The sequence below is a fragment of the Pinus tabuliformis genome, chromosome 8, assembly GCF_031772625.1.
Source record: "Pinus tabuliformis cultivar Carrire ecotype Pingquan chromosome 8, CPIR1, whole genome shotgun sequence".
NCBI classification, from domain to species: domain Eukaryota; kingdom Viridiplantae; phylum Streptophyta; class Pinopsida; order Pinales; family Pinaceae; genus Pinus; species Pinus tabuliformis.
Window position 1 is genome coordinate 1,364,011,244 of NC_142294.1, and position 19,560 is coordinate 1,364,030,803.

Sequence of the window (19,560 nt, forward strand, 5' to 3'; positions counted from 1 at the left end):
TCTGCGTTGAAGTTGATCTTGGGAAAGGACTGCCAAAAGCCATCAAGATAAAGGTGGACCAATGGATGCACATCCAGCAGCTGGACTACGAACAACTTCCCTTCAAATGCAAGGTATGTCACGAGTATGGTCATTTTTCCAATAGATGTAGCAAGTTAAAAGTAAATGAAGTAGAAAAAAATGAGGAAAATGCAGAAGCACCATGGGAACCAGTTAAAAGGAAAAAGCCCTCCTCTAATCCGGGCACTAGCTTTGCAGCCCCTCCGGCAACAAATCAACCTAATCCTCCTCCCCCTCCCTCCTCAGCTTTTCCCACCTCCTCCAACCCCTTCGAATCACTAGTAGATGAAGTCCCGCCCTCCCCTCCACAATCCCCTCACCCAGTCTATCCGTGCTCCAACCATCCTCCCTCCCCCCCTCCTACCATCGAAAGAATTCTCACTAGAAACAAAGCAAAAGAAGCCAACCAGCCATCAGATCCCCCGAGAAAAGTTGGTCGAAAATCGAATAAAGAGCTAAGGGACGAAACAGCAGCCAAAGAGATGGCAACCGGTACCCAACAACCCATGGACTCATTCCTAGGCAAGCTAAAAGGAAGCGGCGAAAAGGCCAAGGAGAAATCAGGATCCCACCCCACAACTGGTAAATAATGAACTTGGTCTCTTGGAATTGTAGGGGGATCGGCTCTTCCTTAAAGATGAAAGCAATCAAGGATCTTATAAATCAGGAACAGCCAGACATTCTCCTAATCCAGGAGACCAAAACCACCGAGCAGGACTTTCTACTCCAAACCCAAAGATTCAAAAACTACACAGGCATCTCAAAAGGTTCAGATGGGGCCTCAGGAGGTATAGGAACATTATGGAACAAAAATAAGTGGGAAATCATCAATTCTCAGCTATGCAACTGGTGGATCAGAACAGATCTAAGGAATAAAAGCAACCAAGAAGTTTATCACATCTATAATATATATGCACCTAACCATTACAGAGACAAAGCCAGCTGCTGGAACTCGATAGAAGCGGATCTCACCACTATCCATAGTAGCAGGATAATACTGGGGGGAGATTTGAATCTAATTAGGCAGGTGGAAGAAAAATATGGCGGGAACTACCATGCAGACCCATCGAGAGACAAGTTAGAAGCCATCATTCAGCTCTTCAACTTGATAGACACCCCACTGTCGAATGGCAAATACACATGGACCAATAAGAGAACAGGATCACACAATATAAAAGAGAGGCTGGACAGGATCCTAATTCAGGAAGGTGTAGCAGGTAATTTCCAAGCAATCAGGAGTTACATTATTCATGGCACAGCTTCGGACCATAAGGCCGTGGTCCTCACCTTGGACAAAGGAATAAACTTAGGCCCTCTTCCTTTCAAATATAACAAAGCCTGGGATTCCCATGAGGACTTTCGCACCCTTGTACGAAATCAGTGGGCAAATGAAGTACTAGGCTCGCCACATTTCGTATGGGAAACAAAGATAAAACATCTCAGGACAGTCATAAAGCAATGGGCGAGAGAGAAAGCAACCTCTGAAAGGAAAAAGAAAACAGAGCTGTTAACAGAGATGGAGAGCTGGCACAAAGAAAAAGAACAGATGCAATACACAGCAGAAGATCTAGAGAAGGAAAAAAACTTGTACAAAGAGCTATATAGGCAAAACCGCGTGGAAGAAGAGGAGCAAAGAATGAAATCCCGCTGCTTATGGTTGAAAGCTGGGGATAAAAATACCTCTTTCTTCCACAATAATGTCAAAATTAGAAGAGCCAGCAATCAGATAGACAAAATAGAAGTGGAAGGGAGGGAGTTGAAGGAGCAAGAAGACATAAAAAACGCAGCATTCCATCACTTCAAGGCTCTTCTTTCGGCAGATCCCCAACAATATGACAGCGCTGCATTCCTAAGTGTAATAGAGAGCAAAATAACAGAGGAACACAATAACAAGTTGGAGCAAGATCCTACAGCAGAAGAAATCAAAGAAGCCACCTTCAACATGCAGCAAGATAAGGCCCCGGGGCCGGACGGTTTTACAGTTGCATTTTACAGGCAGCATTGGGAAACTATAAAGAAAGATTTTGTGAGAATGGTAAAAAATGCATTTAGAAAACACAAGTTGGGGGACAACACCAAGTCTTCGCATATAGCCTTGATTCCCAAGGAAGCAAACCCCAAATCTTTTGATAGGTTCCGGCCCATTTCGCTCTGCAATGTTTCATACAAGATCATAACAAAAATAATAGCCAACAGGCTGAAGAATTTTCTTCCTCTTCTAATTTCAGAGAACCAGGGCGGCTTTGTTCCAAAGAGGCAGATCATTGATAATGTTATTTTAATCCAGGAAGCCATTCATAGCAGCCACAATAGAGGAGAACGTGGAATGATCATCAAACTGGACATGGCCAACGCATTTGACCGAGTGGACCACTCCTTCTTAAGTGCAGTCCTAAAAAAATTTGGCTTTTCCCCCAACTTTGTTAGCATCATCAGCGGGTGTATCTCCAACCCCTGGACTGCCCCGCTGATCAATGGTCGCCCCAGCAATTTCTTCAGAAGTTCCAGGGGGCTAAGGCAAGGTTGCCCCCTCTCCCCTTTCCTTTACATTATCATGGCGGAGACTCTGAGTGTTCATCTAGAAAATCTTCGCAACAAAAAAGAAATCACAGGAATTCGCATTGAAAGAGGAATAAAGGAGATAAATCATTCGCTATTCGCGGATGACACTTTACTAATTGGGGGAGCCTCCAGTCTGATGGCTAGGAGGTTCAAAAGAGTTCTGGATGCATTCCTTCAAGCTTCCGGAGGCAAACTGAACAACAGAAAATGTAAACTGTACACTTGGAATGTGCCCTATCAGACACAGCAGAGAATAGCCCAAATTTTGGACATTCCACTTCAAAAAAATTGGAGCTCATTTCCTTACTTGGGTCTGCCCCTGGCAAAGAATCACATCAAAGCAGAGGTTTGGACAAATCACATTGAAAAGATGAAAGGCCTTCTCTTGAGCTGGGGCGCCTCTTGGCTAAACCTAGCTGGCAGAACCATCCTTATAAATTCTGTCCTTTCAGGTCTCCCAATTTACCAATATGCGGTCATTATGGCTCCTGCAAGTATCCATAAACATATGGAACTCATAATGAGAAGTTTTCTCTGGCAGGGAGGTAAACAGGACACAAAGAAATTCAGCCTTGTCAACTGGGAACAAGTCACCCTTCCTTATGAAAAAGGAGGTCTCTCCATAAAAATCCCAAGCCTCTCCAATCAGGCGTTGGGGCTCAAACTGATCTGGAGGATTCTCACAGGAAATGGCTCGTGGTGGGTGGAGACAATAAAAAGGAAATATCTCAGAGGTCCAAACTCCAACATCCTCAATGAACCAATAGCAGACAGGCCATGCACTCCGATGTGGCGTCTCATCAAGAAAGTCTTGGCACACTTCAGAGAAAATGTCTCCAAACTCCCAGGCAATGGAAAGAACACCAAAATATGGTCTGACAGAATAATGAACTCCAATCCCAGAAACCTCCTCCAAGAGCTCAGGCCCCTGCAAGATTGGATGGAGGAAAGAAAGATAATCACCCTGTACGATATATCTCTGTGGAACCAAAATAGATGGCTCGCCTGGAAAGATTTGCAACTCCCTCTGGACCTCAAAGAACTCTGGCTCACATTGAAGCTTTCACTCTCTGGATCAGCACCAATCAACAAGGAGAACGAAGACAGATACATCTGGGACATTGGTGGAGGGCCCTTCTCAGTAAAAGAAGGATACAAATCTTTACAAAATTCAAACCCTGCACCAAAATGGAACCTCCACACAGCTGCCTGGAAGTCAGAATGCCTCCCAAAAGTAAAACACTTCAATTGGACCCTTTTAAAAGGGAAAATTCTTACAGCTGAGAATCTGCGAAAGAGAGGAATTCAAGGCCCTTCGATCTGTTGTTTCTGCCGATCAGAGGAGGAGTCTATCCAGCACTCCTTCCTTCTCTGCCCCTTCGCTAAAAGTTGTTGGAAACAGTTAACAAGGCCCTTGGATACTCGGGGAATCCCCGACCAGATGCACAATCTTCAGAAGAACTGGAAGAAAGATTTCCCTCACTCTAGAAAAGGCAAGAATAATTTAATCAGAGTGTGGAAGTGCATTCCTCCTACCCTATGCTGGAATCTCTGGCTAGCTAGGAACAATCACGTTTTTAACAACAAAACGCCTAAACTAGACAATGTCATAGCAAAAACAATTGCTAACATTTCTGAAGCTGTCAGCGCCAACTTCATAGCCCCTCCAGACCAGACGAGCTGGGCACAAGAGGAAAGGGATTGGTACAGTACCTTCAACATCAGCCACTCTCAGAGTCCTCCCCCCCAGAACAAAGCATACCAGAAGCCTTCCATCTGGAAACTTAGGGGAACTAAAGAAGAGGTAAGCCAATGGATTTACAATCAAAATCGCCCCCTTCTTTTCTTTGATGGCGCTTCAAAGAATAATCCCGGAGAAGCAGGAGCAGGAGGCATAATTAAAGACCATAAGGGGATTTCCATTTGCAGTTATGAATGGGGACTTGGAAAGGCCTCGAATAACATAGCTGAAGCCTACAGCTTATTCCTAGGCACTGAAATTCTCTCCAGACTGGGATTAAGGAACGCCATCATTATTGGGGACTCGGCCATCATCATCTCAGCTATGAGCACAGACAAAGAATTCAGCAAAGCAGGCCTCAACAACATAAGGATGAGAATCATCGACAACATCAGAAATTTGGGTGAAGTAACCTTTAGGCACGTCCTAAGAGAAAATAACGCAGAGGCGGACTCCTTAGCCAGCAAGGCAGTTAACAGGCAGCAAGGACAGGTTTGCGAGAATGAAAGAATATATGAAAGGGCGATACCATAAGAAACCAAATTGCCAGACAGCACACAAGAACAGCGTCTTCGGAATCTGTCATATCAGCAATCACTTCACCGGTCTCTCATCCTTCGTTTCTCCTTTCCCCCTCACTCCGCCGTCTTTCTCCCCTCCCATCGATCCCAGAACAATGCACTCTCATTCCTCTAGTGATCTCCCCTCTGACTCATCAGGCAGTCATCATTTCAGCCCATCTGGAGAGCGCACTTCGAACCTGAAGCAAGATTTTCTCCCTCATCTCAGACCCCGCTCTGCCCGAGATCGATACCCTATTGATTCCTCACTCCTCCTGCCTTATCCTCTCGAAAGACCAAATCGGTACTATTCTACTCAGAACAGGTCCCCAATCCCGTTCCACGCCATATCAGTCATCCTCTCACATGAGTCTCAGATTCACTCTGCAGATATTCTCTGCATCGACTCTCTGTTCCAACGCCTCGACTTCCATCCCGCGTGCAGCAAGATTTTATTTGAAGATCTCAATCACTTCATGAGCAGATCACCACAGACTTTGCCCAAGCAAGGGGGGGAACCTCATCATACTACATATAGTAGCTTGGCTCAAAGCGATCATTCACACTTCATCGTTACTGGGCTCCCACAGTGCGAAATACTTAGGCGTCGACACTCTCCTTAAGCGGATCGCTCCCATCGGAAGCGTGTCCAGCGCTCCCTGATCGTGGTAATCTCTGTCTACTTAATTCTTGTGTTTAAGTTCTCTAACAGTGGGATTAACAGGTGCAGCAGAGCTCCTCAGGTCCCTCTGGTCCTCTTCGGCCCTCCCTGTGCAGCTCTTCCCTCCTCATTTCTGTCTCATTCCCTCCCCTTCACAGCTTCCCCCTCTGGTTTCCTTCCCCCATCTGATCTCGGCTCGCCTCCTCATTCTCAAATTCCCCTTCATCAAACAACTCGGATGGCAGACCAACAGGGTCAGACTTCTGCTCAGGATCAGGCCAGCAATCCCCTTGACAAGATCTTCAACAACAAGGATTGCACCATGTGCAAAACCCACACTTTCATGATCAATCGCTTGACTAAGCACCTCAATGAGCTGAAGGACGATTACCAGGCAGACAGGAACTCGAAGCGCAAGAAGTTGGAGAAAAGAAAGGCTGAGATAGAAATGCTGAAGGAGAGATGCAGTCATTTGGAGGAGGCCATCGAGCACATTCGCTCCCTTACTCAGAGCTCCCAAGCAGAGGCTTCAACTAAAGCCAACATCAGGAAAGACCCGCTTCCTGATGATTCTGCCACTCAAAAACTTCCATAAAGGTTATGCATTGTAAATTTTGCTGGATAGGTGGCTCCTTCGTAAGGCAATACAACCGTTTTTATTTTGCTTTCTGTTTAACTAAGAGAAGCAACGAGGAAACTGGGTCTGCGAACCCGCTTTTGGTCCTCAGCTCTCATATCTATTTTCCTTATGTACTAGAACTCTGTTTTGTTGGCTTTTATAATATATAAGTATCCGATTCTGTAAAAAAAAAAACAATGAAGTGTTGAAGTGGAGATATATTAATATCATACATGTGGTTGCAATGCAGATGCAGTTGGGAATTACTACAAGTCAAAAGATGTTGTTGATATTTGAAGTGGAAGAGTATTCTTCCAATCATACACCAAAGATGAACAAAATTTTCATATTCAAAGAGAACCAGATTAGCAGATTGATGATAGGTCCTATTTTTTAAGGCCTTTTCAGTAAAAGTATTAAAATATTGCTTAAGAAATTATGATGTCGCAATATGGACATTAAATGTCACTGACAAGTACATTTGAAAAGTACTTGAAAAATCAAATATTGATATAGAGGACTTTAAATTTGCATGGGACAGGTCTCATTGTCATTTGCAAACAAAATTGGAAGTAGGGAAAGCAAGATAATTTTACAAGAAAATGTTGATTGATGTGTGGTCCCAATATGGAGATAATTATGAAGAATCAAATGTATTGCTAATAGATGAAGAAAAGCATACTTCTCATTTCATTAGATATCGATCAAACCACATCTTGATAAAATCATATACAGGAAAAGAGCAAGATACGTGGCTTATGCAAGTTTTATTCCCCTTTCTTAAGACACTTCATCGTATCAAACAAAAACATGAGTACATTCGAATGTTCAATAGAACATGTACTTCATTGTAGTTCTTGGAGATAAGTTCTTTTATAAATTTGTTGAAAAGTACATTCTATTTTTTTAATACATTTTGGACAGTTTTTGTTGAATCAATTTGTATGATTTTATATTTTTTGAAAAATATGGGAATTGCCAATTATATTAATATGTATAATTCTTATTATTTATAAATGTTTTTGCAATGACTTTGTTGTATCAATTTTTTTTCTAAGATATGTGTGCGCGCGCACGTGTTCTTAAATGAATTGTTTTCCATTCAAATTATCTTACATGAACCATCGAGGTGTGTTATTTTTAATGACTTATGTTTACTTATATGTATCAATACTCATATATAAATGTGAAATATAAGTTTTGAAATAGAACTCCTTGCAAACAAAGGTGCTATTCTTACTAAAGAAATTATAATAATTTACTTGATAAATGTTATGTGCATTATTCACTATTCACAATGCATTATTCACTATTAAGGCTAATGATAAATGTGTCATAGGTAAATGATTTGATCTTTTTGAAGCATAAGATATGTGATTTCTCAATTGATAGTTTTCACAAATTTATATGCTAAAATCAATTAATGGTTGTAACTGCAATCATATCATATTGAAAATCAACAAGGCACAAAGTTAGTTATTCATTGTTTACATATAAAATGCACTAATATGAATGCATAAATGAGATATGTAATTTTTTAGATAAAAATATATTGTAAATAATTTTGCATTTCTTAAAAAAACATATATATGATGATAATGATTGATAAGTAGATTATCAAGGTTTGATTACATACTATCATGGATGAATTATGTCATTGAACTTTTTGAATCGCAAGGCATCTAATTTCATTATTTAAAGTTGTTTTTTTGTAAATTTATATTTTAAATAAACTGAAATCATATCACTTGAGCTATAATTATATTATTGAATTGTACTTAGTTATGTCCATTAATATGAGTGTATAAAAGTGATTTATAAGAGCCATATACAATGATGCATTTTTTCAAAAAATAAGTCTTTTAATTTCTTGATAATAGGTATTAAGTGGACTATTTAGGCTAACAGGTAATGGCTCATAAGTGAATACTACTCGTTAAATTGTAGGGCATTCAATTTTTAACCCATATTTTTTTTTCATATATTCTTGAATCAACTATTTGTATATGTAATCATCTCATCTCATTTAATTTAATAAGGAATCCATTTATTGACTTTTATTTTTCTATTACATAATCTATTAAGAGTGTATTAATCTCATATTGTATTGTTTTGAAATAAAACTATATGAAAAACAAAATTATTTTCTTAATAAAACATGGAATAATTAATTAACAATGTGTTAAGTGGACCATCTAGACTCATTAAAGAGATGGGTAAAAAATGGTTGTATTTAAACTTTTTGCACCACAAGACATTGATTTTCCAATCCATATTAGCATTTTTTCATTTTCAATTCCTAAATACTTTATTTGTGGTTTAAATAATTTCATAGAATTCAATATGACTTGAAGAATTCTATTTGGTTATATGCATTGATAGAAGTTCATAAATGTGATGCAATTTTTAAATGTAACCCTTAATGTAAGTAAATATATATATTTTACAAAACACATTATAATTAATTGATAATGAGTTTTAAGTGGTCTATATAAATCCATTTATCGACTTTTATTTTCATATCATGAAGTTTAATCTAAGTGTGTAAATGTGGCACTTAAAAAAAAAACTCCATGTAATATGAAATGTTTTTCCTAACAACACATGGAATAATTAATTGGTAATGAATGTTAAGTAGATTGCTAAAGTTATTTCAAGGTATGGGTCATAAATAAGTGTACTTAAACTTTATGTAACATATGACATTTGATTTTCCGACCTTTATTAACATTTGGTAAATTTCAATTCTTAAATAAATTATTTGTAATTGAAATAATCTCATAGAAACCAACAAGACAAGTATGTCTTAAATTATGTTTAGAATGTATGTATGTATAAATGGAATTTGTTTTTAAAATAAAGATCTCAAAGTAAGTAAAAAATATATTTTTTAGAAAATTAATAATTTAAAATCAATTATTTATGAGTTCTAACTAGTTTTTTCTATTTTGAATTGACAACTTTTTCTAACTATGCATTATTAAATCAATTGTTCATATATGTAATCATGTCATATAAGTCAATAATTCAAGAAAGCATTAATTGATTTTTATTTAACTATCATGTGGTTTAATATGCATGTATAAATGTGAAATTGTTATTTCTAGAATAAAAAACCATGTAAAGAAAATGAATTTTATAATAAAACATGGATTAATAAATTCACCACGAGCATTAAGTAGACTGTTTAAGCTCATTCAAAAGATGGGCCATAAATGGATGCCTTTAAACTTTTTACACCATATGACATGCTTTTCCCATCAATATTAACATTTTGTAAATTTGAATTCTTAAATAAACTATTTGTACTTGAAATAATCTCATAGAATCCAACAAGACTCAAAAGTTATTTATTGAATTTCATTTAGTTATACGTATTCATATAAGTTTATAAATGTAATTTATTTTTGAAATAAAGCTATTAATGCAAGTAACGATTTATCTTATATAAAACTATTTAAGATTAATTGATAATCAGCTTTAAGTGGTTTATTCAGGCTACATGAAAAATCAAGTGTCATAGATGAATGCCTTTTAATACATTTAATCTTCAAAATCAATATCTTAATGATAATTTATTTTTATTTACATTAAGTATTTAATAATTAAAGAAAACAGGGACTTATATAAATTTCAACTAAAATACATGAGTTATGTTTCACATTTATTTCTTCCCCATTAAAAATGCTTATCATTTTCTCTTCTTAGTGAAAGTAATGGTCAATCATGATTTTCCATACAATTGGTTGACACTAAATTTACATCAAGACTGTTATTGGTTTTGACAATGTTTACAAGGAGAGATAAATACCCACACTGCTATCAACTGTGCTAATATTTGAAAACCCTTGCCTCCACTACTTACAAGAATTCACCACTAAAGTTTCTTGTTTACTTCAATTTGTGACATTGTCCATCATAATGGAATGACTTGAATACCCATTTAAGAAATATCATTAAATGTACTTGGATTTGAGTGGAGATAGATCAATGGTACCTAACCTTCTTGAAATACCTAGATCAACAATGTATAACTTTTATAGTGGATGCCTGCATGCTATGAAGATGAATGATGACCCCCTCATTAGTGCTTCATAAAGGCACAAAGGGACCATAGGAAATTGAGCACAAGAACATTTTACTAAGGTTTTAGTAGACTAGTCTAAATGCAATGCAAGGGACACCTATCCTTGTCATTTACAATAACATCCTCACATCACCGTCATTCAATCAACAAATCCCTTGTAGGTTGGGGGAAAGGGGGTTAGAGTTTCCAAACATAAAATTTAAACATCGAGGAATCTAGCATGTTATCCATAACTATAATATCCTTATTTTATGTTTGACATACTAATATGATTTAGCTTAAATAAATTTCTTCTAAGAGTTTGATTTCACACTCCTATTGTGTATTGATACTATTGTACATAACAACCCCATGTTTGACCTATTCATGATCTCTAATTGGTTTGAAATTACTTGCAAATTATTTTAATGTTGAATCAAGTTAATATGGCGATTTACAAAAGAATGAATGTTGTTGAAGGCCTTGTAATAAAATACTTGAAAACAAAGGTGCTATTCTTACTAAAGAAATTATAATAATTTACTTGATAAATGTTATGTGCAATATTCATTATTCACAATGCATAATTCACTAGTAAGGCTAATGAGAAATGTGTCATAGGTAAATGATTTGATATTTTTGAAGCATAAGATATGTGATTTCTCAATCGATAGTTTTCATAAATTTATATGCTTGAATCAATTAATGGTTGTAACTGCAATCATATCATATTGAAAATCAACAAGGTACAAAGTGAGTTATTCATTGTTTACATATAAAATGCACTAATATGAGCGCATAAATGTGATATGTAATTTTTGAGATAAAAATGTATTCTAAATAATTTTGCATTTCTTAAAAAAACATATATATGATGATAATAATTGATAAGTGGATTATCAAGGTTTGATTAGACACAATCATGGATGAATTATGTCATTGAACTTTTTGAATTGTAAGGCATCTAATTTCATTATTTAAAGTCATTTTTTTGTAAATTCGTATTTTAAATAAACTGAAATCATCACTTGAGCTAGAATTATATTATTGACTTGTACTTAGTTATGTCCATTGATATGAGTATATAAATGTGATTTATAATATCCATATATTATGATGCATTTTTTTTCGAAAAATACGTCTTTTAATTTCTTGATAATAAGTATTACGTTGACTATTTAGGCTAATGGGTGATGGCTCATAAGTGAATACTACTCGTTAAGTTGTAGGGTATTCAATTTTTAATGCAATTTTTTTTTCATATATTCTTAAATCAACTATTTGTATATTCAATCATCTCATCTCATTTAATTTAATAAGGAATCCATTTATTGACTTTTATTTGTCTATCACGTAATTTATTAAGATTGTATTAATCTCATATTGTATTGTTTTGAAACAAAACTTTATGCAAAACAAAATTCTCTTCTTAATAAAACATGGAATAATTAATTAACAAATTATGTGTTAAGTGGACCATCTAGACTCATTAAAGAGATGGGTAAAAAATGGTTGTATTTAAACTTTTTGCACCATAGGACATTGATTTTCCAATCCATATTAGCGTTTTGTCATTTTCAATTCTTAAATAGTTTATTTGTGGTTTAAATAATTTCATTATTAGAATCCAATATGACTTGAAGACAAAATCACTGCTAATACTGGACATGAATGGGAAGTAATTTTTTGAATTTCATTTAGTTATTTGTATTCATATAACTTTAAAAATGTAATTTATTTTTGATTTCACACTCCTATTGTGTATTGATACTATTGCACATAACAACCCCATGTTTGACCCATTCACGATTTCTAATTGGTTTGAGATTACTAAAATTATTTTAATGTTGAATCAAGTTAATATGGCAATTTACAAAAGAATGAATGTTGTTGAAGGCCTTGTAATAAAAAACTTCCAAATTTAATGAAATATGTGTTACAGAGATTTTCCCCTAGATCCCAAAATTGGGACTACCAACTTGATTTTTCATTATGTTCCTTTCAATGTTACAATACATTTGTACATGCTAAAGCATCTAATAACATGGACTGAAAACCATCGCGTCCAAAACCATGTGCGAAAACCATGCACAAAACCATAGGTAGGTCCGCCCAACCTAATATGGGGTCCAAAATTTTTTTCCTTGGGGCGTTGCACTAGATCCTGTAGAGGGGGGCTACCCGCCGTCCTCAAACCCCACGAACAGGGGGGGCTGCTGCCCCCCTGTGACCCCCTCATTGCGCAATGGGGGCAATGAAGGGGGGCTCTGCCCCCCCTGTGACCCCCTACTGTGAAATCGACACAGCGAAGGGGGGGCTCCCCCCCCTCTAACCTCTCGGTTAACTACGTGGGATAGTCGTGGAAAGAATATAACACAACCCAACATTCTCCCACTTGTTGTTTTCTTTCTGTAGGAGGCCATAGGAGAGCTTAGTCATTTATCCAGCCCTGCAATGCCCATTGTTTCTCTACACCAAGAGAACTTCTTAGAGCTCATAGATTTTGTCAATGCATTTGCAGTATTCTTCAAAGTGTTCACCTTTACCAGCAACACCCTTTTGTCTTCTATCATATCCCTCACAAAGTGATACTGAACATCAATGTGCTTTTTCTTTGAATGGTAAGCAGGGTTCTTTGCCAAGAAAATTTCACTTTAGTTGTCACAGTCTATCCTTATAGCTCCTTGTACTAACCCCATACTTGAACACAATCTCTGCAACCAAATTGCTTCCTTTCTTGCATGAGTGACTGCCATGTATTCTGCCTCTGTAGTTGATAGTGCCACTATATATTGTTTCTTACTCATCCAACTGACTGCACCTCCAAATAGGTTAAACACATACCCACTTGTAGATCTTCTCTGATCCAGATCTCCAACCTAGTTTGCATCAACAAAGCCACAGATATCCAAAACTCTGTCCAATCCGGTCTTCCTTGGTAGCACAAACCATAATCACTAGTGCCACACAAATACCTGAAAACCTGCTTCACTTTTGTCCACTGCTCCTTCCCTGGTTTCGACATAAACTTGCTCAATACTCCCACTACATATGCAATGTCTAGTCTAGTACAGACCATTGCATACATTAGGCTACCAAATGCACTTGCATATGGAAAACGGGACAAGTCCTCTTCCTCTTCTTGTGTCTTTGGACACTGTTCAATAGATAACTTCACACCTACAGGAATAGGAACCATTCACCAATTTACTATCCTGCATATTAAACCTCTGTAGTATTGTCTCAACTTCCTCTGGTTTAACCAAAGCTTCCTCTTTGCCCCGTCTCTTTTAATTTCCATGCCCAAAATATAGTTTGTAGCACCAAGATCTTTCATGTCGAATTTAGAGGACAATTGGGTCTTCAAATCCTGGATAATTTCTTTTTCATTTCCAACGAGAAATATATCATCCACATACAAGACCAGATAAATAACATGGTCACAAATTAATTTAAAATACACACAGTGATCTTCTTTGCTTCTAGTGAAGCCAAGTCACCGTATAAATGTATCAAATTTCTGATACCACATCCTTGGTGATTGTTTTAACCCATACAAATACTTCTTTAACTTGCATACCAGTTCTTTATTACCCTTCACCAGAAAACCTTCAGGTTACTTCATGTAAATCTACTCTTCCAAATCCCCATGAAGAAATTTTTTCTTCACATCCATCTGTTCTACCTCAAAATCAAAAGCAACAACAACAAATAACAGTAATTTAATAGAAGCTACCTTGGAAACAGGAGAAAAAATATAACCAAAATCAATTCCCAGCATCTGGGAATAACCTTTTGCTACCAACTGAGCTTTGTGTTTCTCCACCTTTCCTTTTGCATTTTTCTTCTTCTTGAACACCCATTTGCTGCCAATGGGTTTCCTTCTAGCCGAAAACCCCACCAGATCCCAAGCCTCACTTTTGTGCAAAGATGCCATTTCATAAACCATGGCCTCTTTCCAGAGTTTTCCAACCTCTGAATCTACTTCTTCCTTCATAGTTCTGGGATCATCATCAGTAATAGATAAACCAAAATTTGAACAGAAAGTAGAAGGACTATACCTTTCTGTCTGCCTTCTTTCTCAAAATGTTTGTGGCTCTTCATCTTGTGATTCCTCTTCTGCTGTAGAGTCTAATTCTTCCTCATTAAGCTCAAACTCTATCTTCTCAGGTTCCTTTGGTTGGAATTCATGTTTAATAACATCTTTCACCTCTCTGAACACCACATCTCAGTTGTACACAACCTTCCTTATTACTGGGTTCTAAAGATTATAACCCTTTAAACCATCCTTATACCCAATAAAGATGCACTTTTCAGATTTACTATCCAACTTGGTTATTTTATCCTTTGGAACATGTACATATGCATCAAATGTGAAAGAGAGGGTTTCTTACAAGTCCATTCCTCTTGTTGAGTCTTATCTTCGAACGCTAATGAAGGTGATCTATTGACCAGGTAACATTTTGTCTCCACTACCTAGAATTATTGTCCTATCCTAGCACCATTGAGCATGCTTCTTGCCCTTTCCATCAACGTCTTGATCATTCTTTCTGCAACTCCATTTTTCTCAGGTGTGTATGGAGTAGTCTTTTGCCGTGCTATACCACACTTCTTACAGAATTCTTCAAATTCCTTGCTGCAAAACCCCCCACCATTATCTGACCTCAACACCTTTATCTTCTTCTCTATCTGGTTTTCCACCAGAGCCTTAAATTCTTTAAACTTGTCAAATGCTTCAGATTTCTTCTTAAAGAAATATATCCATGTATTCCTTGATAAGTCATCTATAAATGATACATAGTACATAGACTTACCCAGTGATGGAACCTTCACAGGTCCAAACACATCACTCTGAACAAGCCCTAATATATGTTTCGCCCTCTTACCACCAGAGGGGAAACTCACTCGACTCTTCTTCCCATAAACACAATTTTCAAAGAAATCAAAATCTAGAGAGCTATTACTCATACCTTCTACCATACCTTTACCATGAAGTATTCGAAGGCCCTTCTCTCCAATATGTCCAAGCCTTTGATGCCACAACATGGTTTTCTCTCCAGAGACCACTAGATTTTCTGCTCCACTTTTAGGGACCACATAACTGTTGCACCCATCAACAATAGTGCTACCTTTTAGCTTGTACAAAGTTCCAATCCGAATTCCCTACATCAATATTAGTGCTCCCCGAACCATCTTGTAGGTATCCTTCTCGAACACTGTTTTTACGCCTACATCATCCAACTTGCTTACAGAAATCAGATTTCTGGTCAATGTAGGAATATGCAGAACACTCGGAAGGGTTATAACCCTTCCACCTTGCAACTTCAACTTTACTTTTTTGCGACCAACAATTCTAGCCTTCCTATCATCCCCTAAGAATACATCACCACCATCACATTTCTCATACTCGCAGAACCACTCTCTATGGGGAGTGAAGTGAAAGGATGCACCTGAGTTAATCAACCATGCCTCATGAACTACATGTGTACTTGAAGAAGCCAAGTACACATCCCCACCTTCATCTGAGGTAGTTTTCGCCTCTGCAGAAGGAGAATCATCATATCCCTTCCCTTTGTCATGAGCTTTAGATTTACAGTCCCTTTTATAGTGACCTTCCTTTTTGCATTTCCAGCACATCACCTTTATAGGTTTTCCTAGAGATTTAGATCTCCCACTCGATGACTTATTTTTGTTTCTATTCTGGGACATTCCTCGTACAGACAAGGCATCACCATTCTAGCTCCCCATATTTTTCTGTCTCATCTCCTATATCAGCAAGGATGAGACTATTTCATCAAACTGCAAGGAAATTACGTTGCTACCTATTGCAATAACCAAACTATCCCACGAATCTGGTAGAGAACACAACAAACTAATGCACTTATCTTCAGCTGAAATTTTAATATCAACAGATAACAACTGACTTACCACTGTATTAAATGCATTCATATGTTCTGTCATCGAGTCTCCACCTTTATTCCTCAGGTTATACAAATTTTCCCATAGGAACAGTTTATTCACTAGAGACTTAGATTGGTACAAAGTCCCTAACTTATCCCACAAAGCCTTCATCATAGCTTCCCCTGATACATTCAACAATACTGAATCTGAGACACACAATCGTATTGTGATATTTTCCTTCCAATGCAACTTCTTCCATTCTTCATCGAACACTCCTATTGGTTTAGTACCTAGATCTACCACGATCCACTGATCTTTATCCACCAACAGATCCTCCATCTTGAGTTTCCATAACTCAAAACTTTGACCATTAAATTTGTTGATCTCTATCTTTGCACTGCTCGCCATCTTCTTTCACCACCAGAATTGATCTCGCAAATCTCCCACTGAACGGGGTCTACCACAGGCCCGAGTGAAACCCCTCAGCAGCAAAGGCGTCCCCTTGAAGCCAAAACAACTTTGATACCAAATGTAGGTTTTAACCCCGTATAGAAATTACCTACATACGAATTCTAAGAACAGAGAATAAACAATGCGAGAGCATAACACATAAAACACATATACACATAGATTTTCCCTTGGATCCCAAAACTGGGGCTACCAGCTTGATTTTTCATTATGTTCCTTTCAATGTTACAATACATATTTATACATGCCGAAGCATCCAATACCATGGACTGAAAACCATCGCATCCAAAACCATGGACCGAAAAACCATCACGTCCAAAACCATGTGCGAAAACCATGCACAAAACCATAGGTAGGTCTGCCCAACCTAATATAGGGTCCAAAAAATTTTTTCCCGAGGCGCTGCCCCAGACCCTGTAGAGGAGGGCTAACCACCACCCCAAACCCCCTTGTGACCCCCCCACTGCACAATCAATGCAACGAAGGGGGGCTCCGCCCCCCCGGTTAACTATGTGGGCTAGTCGTGGAAAGAATATAACACAACCCAACAAATTTCAGCATTATATCATAGGGTATCCTACTTTTGTGCACACTAATCATACAATTATCAGGTATCTGATGAAAAACCCAATAACTCGTGGTCGTGTTACAATATGGTTACTGCTAATGCAAGAGTTTGATATTACCATTGTAGATAAACCAGGGAAAGATAATTTATTTGTAGATTTCCTATCTAGGATGGATACTAGTGATAAAGGTACACCTGTAGAGGATAATTTTCCAGATGAACATCTTTATTCAATTTCTACTCACACTCCTTGGTATGCAGATATTACTAAATATATTTCTATAAGAAAGGTGCCACAACAATTTCCTTACAGAGAACAACGAAGGATTATCCATCATAGTGCTCTTTATTCATGGATAGAGGGATATATCTTTTACACAAGATTTGACTAGCAAATATGGAGCTGCATAAGTGGTGATGACATTTATGATGTCCTGAAAGTTGCTCATGATGGCTCCTGTGGGGGACATTTTGCAGATAAGAAGATAGGTCATAAGGTGTTACAAATGGGATACTATTGGCCTTCTATTTTTTGTGATGCAAGGAAATATGTTAGAGGGTGAGATAGTTGCTAGTGGATGGGTTAGCCTATTCAGGTTGATGAAATGTAATTACAACCCCAACTAGCTCTTGAGCCCTCTGAAAAATGGGATATCGATTTCGTTGGGCCATTTAATCTGCCTTCACAGCAGAAAGTTGACATTCTGGTTTGCACAGATTACGTGAGAAAGTGGGTAGAGGCCAAGGTTGTTGTGAAAGCAATAGAACAGGTTGTCTCAGAATTTTTATTTGAAGAAATTCTTGCACAGTACGGAGCTCCTAGAGAGATAGTTTCAGATGGAGGGGCACAATTTACATCACATCTGATAACAGGACTCATGAAAAAGTATGGAATCAAGCATAGGGTAACATCTCCATATCACCCTCAGGTGAATGGTCAAGTCAAAAGCACAAACAAGGTACTAGAGAATATTATTACAAAGACTGTAGCGAACCATCGCCAGAATTGGGTTAAAAAACTTCCTGAGGCACTGTGGGCGTATAGAACAACATGGTAGAACACAAAAACATTTTCACCATACGAGCTTGTCTATGGGAAATCCCCTTTGTTTCCAGTGGAATTTGAAATTAAGATGCTCAAGATAGCCCTTGAAGTAGGTTTAGATCTTTCAGAAGCCTAGAAACACCAACTAGAACAATTCAATGAGTTGGATGAAATTCATCTGGTAGCTGTCTAGAATATTGTTTCATTCCAACAAGAACGGACTAAATGGCATGATAAATTCATTAAGAAAAAGGTGTTTCAAAGAGGAGATTGGGCATTTATATGATTCTCGGTTCAAGTATTTTAAGGGAAAACTCTGCTCCAGGTGGATGGGACCATATGAAGTTGACACGATGTTCAATAATGGGATTGTTAAACTTATAACAATTGATGAGGCACATAGTCCTTTGATCGTGAATGGACTTCGCCTCAGATTATATCACTGTCCAGATTCAAGGGACTCCTTTATTAAATATTTTTTTTATAACTCTAGTTTTGATGTTATTAGTGCAGGGAATTCTTCCTCTGCACCCCTGATCTAAAAAAAAAAAACCCAATAATATATATATATATATATATATATATATATATATATATATATATATATATATATATATATATATATATATATATATGTTGTTACTACTCTATCAATATTTTTCTTTCAGGAACCTCACCAGTGTTGTTACTTTGGTTATGGAAATTTTGTCTAAGTACTTCACTGGTGTTGTTACTCCTCCCGTGTTGTTACTCCATCACAATTTCATCTAACTATTCTGGTGTTTTTACTTCTCCAATGTTGTTACTTCTCTGGTGTTGTTAATCTGTCATGATTCCAACTAAGTGTTTAAGCAGTGATGTTACTCCTTGGGTGTTGTTACTCCCCCGATGTTGTTACTCCTTGGGTGCAGTTACTCCCTCTAATGTTGTTACTCCTCTGTTGTTATTGTTAGAGCCTAGATTTGTCTCAGGCTGAAAAGACAAGGTTCTAGGTCCACATCAAACCACGCTCAGCCTCGTAGCTAGCCCTACGAGGACAGGAGAGGGCTCTCTCCGGGTCAATCTCAACAAAAAATAATCAATGAGGCTAGAGATGACTAATTTGGCAACTGATTTTAGGCTAGGTATTAAGTGCAAAGGATTTGACTTGAGTTTTTGGGGGTTTTGTGTTGGAAACAGGGAAAGGCAAATTGGGGTCGGGGATGAGGCATAGTTTCTGCAGAGTTCTGATTGGGGCAAGGAAGGAAATTGTTTTGATGCTTTAAATTGAGTAAATGAATAGATCGTACTATTGAGGAGCTAAGGAGAG

The 19,560-nt window shown here is 37.5% G+C and overlaps 1 protein-coding gene across 1 annotated transcript; it reads left to right on the forward strand.

Moving 5' to 3' along the window:
• The first annotated feature begins 697 nt into the window (after positions 1-697).
• On the forward strand, positions 698-6,179 carry LOC149240564 (uncharacterized). The gene is made up of 3 exons (XM_089370220.1): positions 698-2,095; positions 2,348-4,855; positions 5,625-6,179. Exons 1-3 carry the CDS (start codon positions 698-700, stop codon positions 6,177-6,179), a joined length of 4,461 nt encoding a protein of 1,486 aa, XP_089226346.1.
• The last annotated feature ends 13,381 nt before the right edge of the window (positions 6,180-19,560 follow it).